The sequence below is a fragment of the Ammospiza caudacuta genome, chromosome 22 (assembly GCF_027887145.1).
Source record: "Ammospiza caudacuta isolate bAmmCau1 chromosome 22, bAmmCau1.pri, whole genome shotgun sequence".
NCBI classification, from domain to species: Eukaryota; Metazoa; Chordata; class Aves; order Passeriformes; family Passerellidae; genus Ammospiza; species Ammospiza caudacuta.
This window is the reverse complement of record NC_080614.1, coordinates 5,919,644-5,935,893: the sequence shown is the minus strand read 5'-3', so window position 1 is coordinate 5,935,893 and position 16,250 is coordinate 5,919,644. Positions and strand designations below refer to the sequence as shown.

Sequence of the window (16,250 nt, the reverse complement as noted above, 5' to 3'; positions counted from 1 at the left end):
TGCTGTGGCTTTTTCTGCTTGGATTGGAACCCAGGCCCCTCAGAGACCACTGTGTTTATATTTGATGTGCTTATGGAAGAGGGTTTGTCTCTTCAAAAGCAGTGTCTCAGCCATCAAAAGGGGTCCCAGGGTTTATTTCCATGGATGGTGATGTGCAACTGTGGCAGATTGTTCTGTGACACCTTTTCTGATGGAAGGGGAGGGGAGTGTGTGTGCACACGTGTGGGAAAGGGATCTGGCACTCTGTGTGTCCCTCAGAGCCAGAGTTCAGCCCTGGGTCAGCCAGCTCCTCCTGACATCACTGCACTTGTTTACAGCTCTCACTGAGCTCTGCTGATGCCTTTGACCGCTGACACTGCCCCAGCTCAGGCAGCATTTCTGCAAAACCAGACATTTACAGGAGCACCTTACATTCATAAAGGGATTTTAGCTTCTCTTCCTCACTGACTTGAAAGGAATAATAAGAAATAGACAATTCTTAACCACTGAAAGTAAATTATGTTTATAAAATAAATTGTAGATGACACATTTTCAGGTTGTTGTTGAAATTGTAAATGCACTAAATAATCAGAATGCTGGTTATAGACTGAAAAAAGAGCTTATTTACAGCTCTCACTGAGCTTTCCTGATGCCTTTGACCACTGACACTGCCCCATCTCAGTCCAGCATTTGTGCAAAAGCAGAAATGCACAAGAGCATCTTACATTTATAAAGGGATTTTAGTTTCTCTTCCTCATTGGCTTGAAAAGGACAATAAGGATGTTTTGAGTATAGCATCTTACATTTATAAAGAGATTTTAGTTTCTCTTCCTCACTGACTTGAAAGGGACGGTAAGAAATAAAAAATTCTTAACCATTGAAAGTAAATTATGCCTATAAAATAAATTAGAAACTACACATTTTCTTTTCAGGTTGTTGAAACTGTAAATGCACCAACTAATCAGAATGCTGGTTATAGACTGAAGAAAGATCCATCTTAGAGGGAGTTGATATATTTGGGATGAAGTAAGAATGGTTTCTTTAGCCACTGGAATCAGTAAAAACAGTTAGAACACTTTTGGTTTGTATTTGAGCCTCAGATTTAGGCCAAGTAGTGTTATTTGTTTCAGATTCCAGGTTTCTAAGTGCAGTTCCAGCACTGACAATCCATCACTGCTGCACGTGGGGGTTGCTGTCCTTCAGGCCATTACTTTGGCTGGGTTTGTCACTTGTATTTCAGTGGAAGCAAAAAGTGAATGTGAGTCAACCAAAAATAGGCCTGTTTTTTTAGGGCTAAATTTCTCACACTTTCTTGGAGCAGTTTCCAGATCCCCAATGCTCTGAGGCTGCTGGCAGGGAGGGAACCCTTCAGGCAAAGAGCTGGGCTTGTGGCTGCCTTTGAACACACTGAGAATTGTTGGGCCTCAATATTCCATTTCTGCCCCTCAGCTAAATCTCTCTTACTGCCCAGGTTACTTTATACAGTTTATTTTATTGGAAAGTGAGGTTTGTCTCATTCTGTGATAACTTAATTGATTTTGTGTTCACATTGAAGTGAATTAACTTCATTTTGCATTGCCTGAAAAGCAGTCACATCCAGAAGATGGGAACTTCCAGGCAGCTGTAAGTTAGGAGTATGCTAAAGCTGGGTTTGTGACTGCCTGACCAGCACCTCTTGTTTAAATAACATTTGGCAAATAGGTTATTTAAATAACCATTGTGGCAGAGCCTGAATTTGAATTGCTTTGATCTGGCTAAAAGTAATGAACATGTATATAACTTTTGGTTTTACATTTAGATATCATTTTATTGAACAGAACTGTGCTGTTTCTCACATTTTTGAAAGCAAAGTAGCTTCTATATCTTAACAGTGTATTGAAAAAAAAATTGTATAATCAGTGAAAGATCCTTTTTAAGCCATGCTGTACCCCTGGGTGGGGGTTGTGCTCTGGGACCTTCCAGTCCTCTGATTCCCATCCTCCTTCTTTGACTTAATAGACTGAGAGAGTTAAATATGTCCTGAAAACTGCCATTTGTACAACTCATGAATAGATTTTAGAGATTCTGCTCTGTTGCATAGCAACAGCCACCATTAAAAGATAACATTTTGAAAAGCACATGAAAAGATAGGCAACCAGTTAAGCATTTCAATATTGAAGCTTTCTTCTGAGCAGTGCCCTTTATTTCTTCAACTAAAATTCTTATAAGAAAGGCACCTTTTGACAGCTTTTATGTGGTTTGAAAATGGTAGCAGTTCTCTTTTTCTAGAGGCAGAGAAAGGCTTGTAGGGGAGCTTGTCTGGTGTTTATACACAAATTTCAGGCAGGCTATTTTAACTCCAATACTTCTCCAGTAACCTCACGGGAGAAGTTATTTTTTCAGTCAAGAGCTGCATCCTATTATGCACATGGATGATCTGGAGCATATTTTAGCCCTTTCTGGAGGGCAGTTTATAATGACAGCATTGGGAACATTATTCACCCTTAGGTTTCTCTGGCTATTTTTGTTGCAAGCCTTCTCCCAGCTTAACAAATTTAAACCCTTCCCTAGTTTTTCTTCTCAGTGATGTTTTGAGGATAGCATCAAATTGATAAATCTATTTTTTTTTTTTATAGAGAATTTTTTAATATATTCCCCAAAATAAGTGAAGTGCTGGTGAATTGCTCATCATGATTGAGCTTGGAACAGAACTGAAGGTGTTCTGAATTAAAGCTGACAAGTCTTTAAACTGGTAATGCAGCATAAATAATTTTTAAGCCATTTTTAAACCATGCAGGGTCCAGCCTAGGAGTCAGTGCTGTCCCTGGGGACTGGAAGTTAAAACCACCCAGCATTTCAAGGTTAGGCTGCTCTGCTCCAGAATTTATCTCAGAAATAGAAAGGCAAACTCTACAGAAGAATCCACTTTGACTGGCACCCAGTTTGTAGCTCTTTAATTCTTCTTTTACATACATTTATATTGTCAGGTTTTTCAATTTATGGGCAGTTTTGCCTAGTCAGGTGAAATAATACTGTGTTGGAGCCACTTTTTAACTCCACATGTCCTTTTCTCCTAACATTACCTTGTAATCTAACTTTTGGATTTTTTAGCTTTCCAAGAAGAGTTACTGTTCAATGCAGACATAGCTTTGTATTGTAGTAGATATCTAACATGAATATTTAACCTGTCACAGGTTCTTTACCCAGATAGTTTTATGCAGTAAGTAAAAAATAATAATGCAGCATTTTGGAAAATGTGCACACAGCTAAACTTCAGTGATGCTGAAATATCCTGTCAGACCATCACAGTAATTTCTTTTTCCCCTTTGAAATGTTATTTACTGACTTTCTATCCCTTCATCTTGTCTGCTGTGCTTGCAGGACAAAAGGGCTTTCTGCACCTGCATATTTCCCCTCCCCACAATTTCCTGACATTTTTATAGGAATCTGGATTACAGGGATGCCATGCCAAGCAGACGGAGGCGGCAGCAGCACACTGGTTATTTTTGCAGGGTGGAGCATTATATTTCTATTGGTGGGTGTCTCCAGAGCCTTACCTCAAACACAGAACTTTCCTAACCCCTCTCCCCACCCCCAGATCCTCCACTTCTTCCTGCTCTGCAGCCAGAGAATCTTTCTGCAGGATATTTCTTTGTGATAAAAACAGGAGCAGGCTCCGGGTACTGAAGTGATTTCAGCATTTATTACGATAAAAGAAAGGCCTAAAGCAAGGGGGACTGGGCTGGGCAGTGTTCCTGCTGAGGATGGAGCAGTGATGTCCCAGGGAACAGCACAATTTCAGTGGGTCAGATGCCCCTTTTTATCCTGTTTTGTGTCCTTTTGGATTGGTTTCTGTTTGATCCTTCATTTGCATGAAGGTTGAAGGTGCTTGATTGGCCATTGCAGTTCTGTCCAGGCTGGCTCGTGGTGCACTTTACTGAGGTGTGTTCTCACAGAATCAGAGAATAATGAGGTTGGAAGAGACCTCTAAGATCATCGAGTCCAACCCATGCCCTAACACCTCAACCAGACTGTAGCACCAAGTGCCATGTCCAGTCTTTATTTAAACACATCCAGGGATGGTGATTCTGCCACCTCTCTGGGAAGGATGGCCCTGCTTTGCCATCTTTTGCAACAGATGGCAAAGCAGTGAGAATGGCCCTGGGAAGAGCATTCCATTACTTTATTATTCTTTCAGTGAAAAATTTCCTCCTGATATCCAACCTGTACCTTCCCTGACATAGCTTGAGTCTGTGTCCTCTATGCTACTTTGAGTACCCTATTTCTTACAGCTACCCTTTTAACCCCTTTTACAATATAACAACCAAACTAACAGTACACACTTAACTATGGATCTATCAACCATTTTACAACAGTTTCCAGCCTATTTTTAACATTTGTGTGCTTTGGCTCCCTGCAGCAGCAGCAGCCTGTTCTCACTCATGGGGTGGCAAACCATTCCCCATTACAAGCCTGTCCTTTCTTTACCCCACAGATGCTTGCAGGGACCTTCCAGGGTGACAGCTTGTGGCCACTTGGTGCATTTTGTTGGAGCGTTGCACTCGGTTTGACCCTGTCCCAGCGTTAATGGAATTGTAAAGGCTGACTCCTGCCTGACCTCTCCTTGCAAACAACCCTCACCCTTGCCCTTCCTCCTGTGCTCAGAGCAGAGCTGCGAAGAGCTGCTCCCAAGGCAGTCTGGAGTGCTGCAGACTAAAGCAATTGGAGAAAAAAATAAAAAAATGTCAGCATGGGGCCACCTGTCCTTACATAGTCCTGACTGTGAGAACAGTGGGCATTTGTTCCCTTCTTCACAGGGAGCTGCTCTGCTCTTAAATGCCTGTGTGCACACAGAAAATCACACGTTTTCTTTCCAGGGAAGGCCCCTGTTGAACAGCAGGCAGGTGTTGACATACTCCTCTGTGATTTTTTTAAGAGGGAAAAAGGGGTACATCTGGAATTGACTGTTGTTTAGGTGAATAATGTTAATCCCATTGAGTGCTAAGTCAACATATAAACTAATAAAAGTTCAGACTCCAGACTAAAATGATTGGAATTCACTCCTTCAGTCGCCTTCTGAAGTCTCTTTAGCCCTACCTGTTAATCTCATTACTATATGTTACTCCTGGACTTAAACCAGTTTATTATAAACTCTGTGGTTTGTGTTTACCAGGGTGGCAGGATTAAATTTAAATTCAATTCTTACAGGCTTTACAACTGCTAAATAGTAATCTTGAAAAGCTTGCATGTAAAATAGATACAGAGGCTTGCTCTCTCGATTCTCCACGTTAACATGCAACTTTTCTCATACCTGTCCTTTGCAGCTTTGATATTCACTGTGGGAACCCAGAGAAATTCTCCACTGGCCTGCTTTGTTTGCTTACCTTTACAGAAGTGTCACTAAGGGGCTGGGTTAAGTATTTTGACCTACTTCAGGCATCACAAGGTTCTTTTTTTTTTTTTTTTTTTCCTTTTCTAAAGCAAAGATTGGCTTTTCACACTGCAGGGCCACACCTTTCCCTCTTCCAGTAATCAGCCTTGAGCTGCCTCTCCCGTGGAGAGCTCCTGAAAGAACTTGTCTGCCTTTGCCTGGGGCCAGGAGAGGGGAAGGGGTGGAGGAGAAAACTCTTCTTTAGCCATTGACAGGCTAAAGACCTGGAGCTTTTGAGGCTGTGGGATTTAGCTTCCCTTTCTCACGATGTGCAAAACTCTGCCAGGATTATGGGACACACTGGAATGCATTTTTTTTTTCCCGAGGACAAGACTGTGTGTTAGTAGTACCAGGCAGTTGTGAATATAGGGGGATAAGGCTGGCATACTTCAGTGGATTATCTACACTTTGTACTTCCTAAAAGTATGCAGGAACTCTTGAGTGTTGGGCAGCAGAAAGGCTTTCTGTGTTTGAACAAAGGTCTGTGCAATTACAGATACCAGCTCACACAGAGCAACTTTTGTTCCCCTGCACTGGCAAGGAGGTTGAAAGGGGGAATGAAATGTGTTGACCTACCAACTACTTCCTATCGCTGCTGATCTGGGGCTGGGAGCTGTGCTTGATTTGTGGAGGCAGCAATAATGAGATCAGGCAGGAAGGGCATTTGTGTCTCTCTGCAACACTTTAATCTTTCAGTGTCTTCTGATTGTATCAGAGAATTGCTTCATGGGTCATAAAATGGAGAAACTTTGAGAATGGAAGTTATATCTGCTAATCACAGCCCACCTTGTGATGTAATAGACCAAGAGTGAACACTTCTTTACTCAAATACAATCCAGTAGTGGTAGGACAACTTTCCAGTACTGCTCCAGCTCACTGGAGGCAGAAATTCTAGCACAGCGGGTTTGCTGATGATACAGTGCCAAAATAATTGATGATGTAAAAGGGCAGCATTCCATTGCTGCAGTTCTTGAATTGTGCTAGCAGTAAAATCAGACTGAACAACTTAACTAGCCTTGTGAATGATGTAAAGTTAGCTCTAACCTTGTGTCCTGCATTAGTAATATCCCTCAGTCTCTGGAGGCATTGATCACATGTTTATGTTGTGGTTGATAGCAGCCTCAGTCTAGACCAGTTTATATAAATCAGTGGCTTTATCTGATTTTGTGGTGGTCAGGAGCATAACTCTTCTTGTGCTATGGTGAAAGTCAGGCTTTGGCCCTGCAGACAGCCTTGCCTTAGTGCAACAGCAGCAAAAAACCCTTCCCTCTGACTCCCCTCTGACCTCAGGACAGGCCTCATTAGCAGATTAAATCCAGAGTTAAACGATCCAGAGTTAATCCTCTGGGAGCAGAGGATGCAGTGCCTGCCCCTCCAGCTGAAGGGATTTTCCTAAGGTCAGATAAGGAGTTCTGTGACTCCAGATCAACAGATAAGGTTTGTTTTGCAAAAATCCATTAATAAATCCTGGGAAAATCTGCACCAAGCGTGATGTCACAGCCCTTGCCTACTTTGAAGCTCATCAAGGGGAGGAGGGCACGTGGAGTTCCTTCATCATCATAAATCTCTTCTTCCCTGTGTCCAGTGGTGAGATTCTGCCTGCAGTGTCAGGGATGGCTTTCCCATCCTACCTGCAGTGTCAGGGGTGGCTTTCTCATCCCACCTGGATGTCAGGGATAGCTTTCCCACCCTACCTGCCTCCCTGGCTGCTGCCAGCCCAGGGTCACACCGAGGTAAGCACAGGCAGGAAGCCCTGGAGCAGGATTATCCACCTCCCTGGGCACCTGCCCTCACCAATTTTCTGGTCAGTAACTCTGTGAGAGGAGAGGGTGTCTGGTGCAGCAGGAGCAGGCAGGCAGGGGAGGATGGTGAGAGATGGAGAGGAGGGAGAAATAAGGGCTGGATTCTTTCCAGGATGGGAAACTGTCTGTCCAAGAATTTATCCAAAATGCAAGTTAAATATTCCTCTGTCCACCGCTAAGTTCTGGTGAATGGGTGGCTGTGCAGCATCCTGACAGGCTGGGAAATTATGAACAAAGTGCCTCTCCTTATTCCTTCTCATTTTCCTCTGTCCAGACAGGAACTTCTGTGTCTGTTGGAGTCATTCTCAGCTTCCATTTGGGACACACTTATTGCCAATTTAGACTTACAGTTAGAAAGCAAAGAGGAGACAGCCCAGACTCTGAGCCCCATGTCTACATTTGAAAAACTGTGCTTCCCAATAAAATGGACCATTTCTGAAACCACAGCTCTGTCTGGGGCTCCTCATGAGTGCAGAGCCCTGGAATCCCAGCTGGGGCAGGGTGAAATGAAGTGGTGCCTTTCTTGATGTTTACATTTTTATGTTTATTGAATAATATTTCTTTATCCCAAGGGTTGCATCCCAAGGGAAGTGAAGAGCCAATATTTGGGTAACTGGAGCTCATGGGGCAGCAGCAAACAGCCCCAGGCCCACAGTGGCTCAGCAGGGAGTAGAAGGATTTGTTCAGGAGCATTGGATGGTCATCAGTAATGACACATTTTGCAGAAGAGGGTGACTGCAAGAGGGCGGAGACCTGAGGAATTTGTAGTGAATCTCAGGAGGCAGTAGGAGAGCAGAAGGGTTTGTTCAGGAGCATTGGGTGATCATCACTAATTCACATTTTGCAGAAGAGGGTGAATGTAGGATCACAGAGAATTGAGGAGTTTGTAGCAAATCTCAGGAGGCAGTAGTAGAGTAAGGACCCAGAAAACATCAGAAACATCAGAAAACTGCTGTGTTGCCTGTGCAACAAGACTGTAAAACAAGCCTTTCCTAAAGATGTTCAGCAGCAACAGAAGCCTCAACTGTGAGACAAATGCAGCAGCTCCAGACTTGTCTCGCTGTAAGATCTGATGTCCTGGGAGGCTGGGGGGAAACCTGTGCCAATTCAGTCTGGCCAGATGTAAGAGAGAAATTTAAAGTCTCATATGATCTCATAGGAGCAGTCAAGCTTGAATTTGGACCAAAAGCACGTTGTATTGAGTTCTGAGTTTTATCCATCTGTAAAAAGTAGCAGAAATGACGGCAGGAGCCCTCACTTCCCACTGGGCCATCAGGGACCTCTCACAAAAGAATGGTCTTTTATTTACTGCCTTTCTCTTACACAGGCTGAAGCCTTCACCTGAATGTGGACAGTATCAAAGACATGAAAACTTCTCATGGAAAGAAGTCAGTGTTGAAATTAATGTTGTCAGCAGGATAAGCAGCAGATTCTGTCTTCTCCAGATTTAACGGGGTCACCTTGCAAGACTTGCCTATAGGATATTAAAGGTCTCAATGAAACTGTTGGGGCATAAAAAAATAGTATATCCAAGAGTTGCATCACAGACAGATGTTCCTTTGACAGGTCATCCTTTGCTTAACTGTTCTTCCATGTATATTTCCTGACATTCAATGCACCAGTGGTAGCTCCTGGGAATAGGAGGCTTTGAGACAGATTGAAGTGAAGAGTGAGGGATCTACTTTTTATTTAGCAATAGCAGAAGCACTGGAGTATCAGATATGTGAGCAGAGTTTCCTGCCTTACACTCTCCTTGTCTGACACCTTATTTCTGTTTCTCTCCTCTTCCTGTCCTACCTTCCATCCCTCTTCAGCAAGTCACTTCATTTTTTAGTGCGTACATTGACTAATCCAACCCTGCAAAGAGGGTGAAGTTCACCCGGATGCAAAACTCTGTGGGCATCAAACTTGATGTTTGCAGTTGACATTTTGTGGCTTTTTTATCTCCCCTTTCCACAGAGGTTTTTCCTCCCCCTTTCCATGTGGGTTGTGAAAGGGAGAGCAAAGTGTGCATGTGCTCGCAGCTGAGCAGTATTTTGTAAATACTTCCTGAGAGCTTGTGAAATTTCTCACATGTTCTTGATTTCCCTTCAAGGCTGCAGTGTACACATGAAAAATATTCCTTGGTCTAGCCCTGGGATCAGAAGTGAGTAAATAGCCATCAGTTTTACAGGCTTTGAGGAGATGCCAAGCCCTGATGGCCAAGGGTGATACGCTGAGACTTTAGAAGCCAGGCCAGTGCACAAGCTGCAATTTCAGCCATATGCTTTCTTACAGTTTTTAAGTGTGATCACAGCTTTTTCCTTGAAAATTACTTCCCCTGAGATAAGTTTTCCCATGAAATGGTTCTGGCATATTTATACACGCTCTGAAGTTTCTGGTTAACCAGATTTGTTAGTGCTCTGGAGAATTTGAGGATATAAATCTTATCAGTCTGGGCGTGTTTGTGTTCACAGATGTGCCAATGACATGGAAATGGGATTAATTGTAAATGTAACTTGTTTAGGAAGTGGTTGAGGATTTGGGTACTTCTGCATTTTAGCCTTGCTGGGGTACACTAAAGAGCTCTTTGACCCTGCAGAGATTAGTTTTAGTACCAGTTATGAGATAAGCTTAGCTAGTTCTTAAAAAATAATCATGTTAAAGCTCTCTGCCAGAGATTTGTTGTGGGGTAAGAATTCTGCACACATAATTTTTTTTTATGTTGATTTTGCTGTTATTAAGTTAATTGCAGGGATTGAGCTATAAGCAGTGATGCAATTCAGACTTTTTCCTTTCTGTTCTTTCAACTGTGGGAAAACTCAAACATTCTTTAATCTTTGAAGTGTAAGTGTGCTTATTTTTAACCATTAAAAAAATCAATATACTGGTCAGATTCATACAGACTCAGTACACAGTAGTGTGAGAAGGAACTGTAATTCTGGATTACACGTGCTTGGAGATAGCACCATAATTTTGCATTTTCAATGTAGCAACCATCTCTTGTCTCTCTTTTGGATCTTGCTCTTAGAGCTCACAGAACAGTCAGCTGATTGCAGTAACAAGCTCCATTCAGTGATTTATTTTTTGCAGTGACTCACCATTTATAACATGATAAGTGCTGAGAAGGCTTACTTGAAGAGCAAAAACCAGAGATCAATTCATTCATAGATGTCCTAAACAACAGAGATGAAATTATATTCCTTCCAGTTGCCTTGAAAGAAATAGCAAATAAGGTTGTGTACCCAGAAAAAATATTGTGACTACATCTGCTTAGCTGCGGATTAATGTTTGAAGGACTAAAAAGAATTGTGCTGGACAAAGCCCCATGATAAGAGTTAATGAACCTGGTGACTTTTCAGGTTATTTCTATTTCTGACCTCACTGATGGTGTAGAAATGCAGATAGGGTTGTCTGGTTATGTCTCATTGTAAATCAGATCTGTGCTCCATTATTTGAATGTTTGTTCTATAAATATTCCGAATTTGCTTTGTGCAAGAAGCAGTGTTTAATTTTTATTGTGTTAAAAGGCAGTGGCAAGTGAAATCCTGTATACAGGAGCTGCAAAATAAATTCATGCTTGAAATTTCTCACTTTAGAAGTCTGTTGTAGGATGAACACTTGTTTGAAATGCACCTGAGACACCAGCCTGCAACCAGAATTGCGAGTGATTACTAGGCTGAAAAAATACATTTTACTACAGAGCAGATTTTGTCTCCATACATAAAACAAGAAGTAGACAACACACCAGATATTCAGGAAGGTCTGTGGTTTTAGGATAAATTTGTCATTCTGTACATGTGTACAGCAAAAACAAGGAGAGATTTGAAATGACACGATGCAGAAAAATTTCCAAACGTTCCATATTCCAGTCACATTAGGCTTCAGATTTGAGTTTTTGTTTCAGCTTGTGTTGCTTGTAAAGAATCTGTAAACAGCAGTGGAAGACAGGTCCCACTTGATACTCCCCATGTAACAGAAAGTCATTGCTTTTCTTAAATGAAGCAAAACAACAGCCCTGGCAGTGAAAACACATCAAAGGTTTCCATCAAACCGTTGAAGTCAGAAGCATGTTTTAATTATTTTAGATATGAAACAGAAGCAGTTGGACTCCAACAAAAATTTCTTGCTACAGATCATCCTGTGGGGTCGGACTGAGAAATGCCTGAAGGAGACCACAGAGGAGATCAGGATGATGGGGACAGAGTGCCACTACTTCGTCTGTGACGTGGGGAACCGTGAGGAGGTCTACCAGCAAGCCAAGGCCGTGAGGGAAAAGGTCTGGGAAAAATATGCCTGGGAGGGTCACCTTGATTTTTTAAGTTATCTGATGTTTACATTCTTGTAACAAACTTCCTTACACACTTTATGCAAATAACTTATTTTTTTGCATTCTTTTATAGAGGAGAAGAAATTTGATGGACTGTTGGTTTTTGTCCAGTGTCATTGGAGAGGTGGCACTGTCATCCTCCAATCCACTGTCACTTTTAAAAATCTATAAATGCTGGAGTCAGAAATTAAAAGCTCTCTTTTTACCTTAAAAGAGCAGCGTGTAATAATAAAAGAACACAATAACATTGTGTTATTTCATGTCTTATAGTGACAGGAGGGAGCTGAAGGAGCTGGGGGCTTCACTCTGAAGAAAAGGAGACTCAGGAGGAGGAGACTCATTATATATAATATATATATGTATTGTAGAGGCTCAGGAGGAGGAAACTCATATTTATATATATCTATATAATTATTTATTTTATATATATATGTATAATTATATATTTTATTTATATATATATATATAGTAGAGTATAATCCACAGATTATAAATTCTGCCCTTTGGCATAGTTTACTCTGGAGGTTTCATGGATCACTTCACACATTTCAGTGTTAAAGAACAGCCCCCTCTACAGAAAAGGAGACTCAGGAACAGAAGACTCATATATAATATATAATATATAATATATAATATATAATATATAATATATAATATATAATATATAATATATAATTTTATTATATATTTTATATTATATAAGGCAATAGTGGAGGCACCATCCCTGGAAGTGTTCAAAAAGCATGTGGATGTGGCACCTTGGAGACGTGGGTTAGTGCTGAACACAGAGGTGGAGCTGGGTTGATGGCTGGACTTGATCATCTCAAAGGTCTTTTCCAACTTAACAATTCTGTGATTCAGTATTTGATGAGAAAAAAAAAATATTGGGAAAAAAGAAGGGTGACCATGCATATAAGATTGTACAAAGTCCAGCTAGCTATATGAGGTGATACAAAGGATTACAAAGCCCATAGGCAAGAGTGTCAAAAACTGTGAAAATAATTATGTATTTGGGCAATAATGGCTATTCAGCTCTCTGATTTGTGGGGAGAGATACCTTTTATCACAAGCCTTTTCTTTGCAGGTGGGTGACATCACCATCCTGGTGAACAATGCTGCTGTGGTTCATGGGAAGAGCCTGATGGACAGCGACGACGATGCACTGCTGAAATCCCAGCACATAAACACCCTGGGACAGTTCTGGGTGAGAGAAGCTCTTGTGTCCCATGTAGCCAGAGTTGATGTCTCAGTTTGGAAAGACAGGAGTCTGCTAAGGAAGGCAGGAGCCTCCCCTGAAGTGGAGAATGTAAACCCTCCCCACCCCTCTGAATTGCTATAAATTTTAAATTAAGGGGCTCTCAGGCAAAAAATATGGGAGCAGGGAGTAACAGTTCTTTAACAGGGAAGAAAATAAACGGATAAAATAAACAATGCAGTAAAACAAAACAACACTGGCAGAGTCAGAACCCAACCTGACACCCTGTGGGTCAGGCTGTGGGCAGCAGTCCCATTGGAATTGTGGCTCAGCCCTCCTGCAGTGTCAGGGCTGGCTCTGCTGGAGCAGGGATCCTGGAGAAAGGTGCAGTCTCTGCCTCTGAAGATCCAGGGGCAGAGGCAGCTGCTGTTCCTCTGGGAAATCCAGTGGAGAAGCTGTGCTGGTGTTCCAGAATCTCCAGATTATATCCAGGTAGGAATGCTTGGCTCCTCCCTCTGGGCTCACATCTCCCAATGGGATGCTGCAGTTCTTATCAGCCATGCAGTGACATTCAATGGCTGTTATCAGCAGATGTCTCCCCAGAGAGAGGAGTGATTGTGGAAGAGATAAAGAAAAACTGCCCACTTGACAAAAGACAACTGCCATACAGATGGTAATGGAATACATCTTGCCTTGCAGTCTGGAAATAGTTGGGGAGGAGAGTGACAGATTACAGCCAGTAGGTCTTTCTAAGGGATGCTTGGTAAAACCAGTCTGTGTTGAAAACAAGAGAGAAAAAACAATGTGAGGGGCAAAGGCCAGAGGAAAGAGGTCAAAAATTACCATAATTTTTTTAGTACTCAGTTTTTAATGCTCTTTATTCCCATTCTGTGATTTCCAGTCACACATTTGATGTCTTTGTCAAAGCCTGAGCTCACAGAGGAGTTTCCTCTATGGTGATGAGAAGGGACCATCAGAGGAGTGTGGGACTACAGGGAAGGGAGCTGTGAAACTCAGTCCATTTGGAATCAGACAATAGAAATTAAAAAGAGCTTCTTGTGATTTCATCACACTTTATCCTGTAAAAGTTCTTAAGTATAGAAGGCACTGTTCATGGCCTTTATCTATGGGTACTGCTTATATATGTGTTAGGAAACACTTTTATTGTGTTTCTACACAAACTTTGCTCACTTAGAACCTCAGAAAATGACAAATCAAGGTCCTCTGCCACTCCTTCCCTTACATAATGAACAGGAACACTTGGGCTTGTTGTGTCTGTGTCACCTTATTTTTTTCAGTCTGTGCTGGTTTTGTTGTATCACTGCTAAGCAATTTTTTTTTCTTTTCTTCTTTTAACTCTCTTATTCTTCAGACCACCAAAGCATTCCTGCCAAGGATGCTGGAGCTCCAGAATGGGCACATTGTTTGCCTGAACTCTGTCCTGGCCTTGTCAGCCATCCCTGGTGCCATTGACTATTGCACCTCCAAGGCCTCATCCTTTGCTTTCATGGAGAGCCTGACCCTGGGGCTGCTGGACTGTCCTGGAGTGAATGCCACCACAGTCCTGCCCTTCCACACCAGCACAGAGATGTTCCAGGGCATGAGAATCAGGTCAGTCCAGGGGAGCTGGAAGAAAGCAGCTCATTTTAAATGAATCATCAGAATACACTCCTAATTAATGCTTCATTTAGTTAAGAGAATTTGATGTCTCATTTGGCTGCCTGGGAACAGAGGGTCACTTTAGGCCACCTGGGAGCCATCAGACTGGTTCACTCAGTGTGCTGGGATATTCCTGCACCACCCTGGCTGCTGCTGAGAGAACTGGAAGCTGCTTTTCCTTGCATTTTTAGGCCATACCAGAGGGGAAGCCATCTGCAATGGTTATGCAAAAGGACCAGTCTACAAATTACTTTAGAATTAACAGTACAAGTTCCTTCTTTATTCACTGGAATACTTAAACATTTCCCAGTGAAAGGAATGACAGCCACTTACAGAAGTGAGAATATCAGTACCTCCTTTTTACCCCTGTCCAAGAGAACAAGTAGTGGCTGTCCAAATGAATCTTTTACAATGAGTAAAATAACCTCTAATACAGATTGTGCTCTCTTAGTCAAGAAAATCTGCAGTGTCAAGCTATTGCAGGAGCTGGGAAAAGCTTTATGTTTGGTGTTAAAAGCAATGGAGGAAAATATTTGTCTTTCACCTGTCAAGGATTAGAATCAAGCAGAGAGGAACAGAGAGTAAAAGGAAAAACGCCATCACTGAAAAGGCAGCATTTGGTATTGGTTTGCATTCAAATTAGGAAAAACCCTGAATCAGGGCTCTGATTACTCTCTGCCACTTCTCCCTGAGGGCACCAACATGTACATTCTTAACTGTTTAGCTAACCCAGTAGAACTGGTTGGAACTGGGCTTTCTGCTTTGGGGCTTTTGGGTTGGAACTGGAATTTTCTGCCTCTTTTAGAGACATAGCCTGTCCTGAGGATGTTTAAAGGCCAGTTACCAGCAATAACTTAGAGTAGCAGGACTTGGACAGTGACACCTTAAAGAAGGAGCTTGGTTCACCTGTAATTATTTTATTTTCTCTGTTCAGGTTCCCTAGTCTCTTCCCTCCTCTCAAGCCAGAGACAGTGGCCAGGAGGACAGTAGAAGCTGTTCAGATGAACCAAGCCTTCCTGCTCCTGCCATGGACAATGCATGTCCTTGTTATCCTAAAAAGGTGAGTATTTCCTTTGCCCAGCACAGGGAAGGTTGGCTCTGTGTCTGTTCCCTGAGGCAGAGCTCAGGCTGGCTGGAACTGCTCTCTCATCTCAGCCATGGAAGCAAAAGGAAGACACTTTGAAATTCCCTTTGGAGATGTTTTCTCTTTGTATAACCCCTTAGGAAACCTGTTTCGTTCCCAAAATTTGGATTCCTGAGGTGTAAACTGGATTTTTGTCCAGGGAATTTCATAATAATTGACTAACACAGGTAGTTGATTGGGATTTATTAAGTCACTTGTTGGACTCCAGGCTTTTTATTTTGCAGGATTTCTGAACCTTAAGGCCTTGACATCCCATCTGCATTTAGAAAGAATTGCCTATGTTGCATCAGTGAAACTATTAAATCAATGTTTTTGTGTATGATCAGGACTGAAATTTTAAGGTTCCTAAGGAAAAAAATTATAACTTCATATCCTGGAATAACCACAGAGAAAGAACATTCACCTTTGTGTTTCCATGACAGTTTGCACTAAAACCTTTGGAAAAGCAGCTGCAGTCAGGAACTGAAACAAGGCCATAAGACTTCTGTGGAAAATAATTTCAGTATTGCATTTCAAACAAGAAAAAATAATTCACAGTAAATGCTTTGCTCTGAATGTAAAATTTGGAGTAAAAGTTCCCAGAATTTCTGTCAACAAGAAAAAGGGGCTGTTCCATTTTATTGTAAGAATTAATAAGTTATTTTCCATTAGAGTAGCTGTCAGGAAATCAGATATCTATCCATACCTTAGGATAAGGAGGCCACATGCCTTGCACTACCAGATGGCAGGTTAACCAGAGAATTCAGGTTAAA

General features: G+C 41.9%; 1 protein-coding gene across 1 annotated transcript in view; it reads left to right on the top strand.

The window, feature by feature from the left end:
* DHRS3 (dehydrogenase/reductase 3) overlaps window positions 1-16,250 on the top strand; it is a 31,031-nt gene that overhangs the window by 11,515 nt on the left and 3,266 nt on the right. Inside the window, exons 3-6 of the mRNA XM_058818749.1 lie at window positions 11,306-11,449; window positions 12,585-12,704; window positions 14,068-14,306; window positions 15,289-15,414. Coding sequence (XP_058674732.1) covers window positions 11,306-11,449; window positions 12,585-12,704; window positions 14,068-14,306; window positions 15,289-15,414 — 629 coding nt within the window. The remainder of the gene's footprint in view (window positions 1-11,305; window positions 11,450-12,584; window positions 12,705-14,067; window positions 14,307-15,288; window positions 15,415-16,250) is intronic.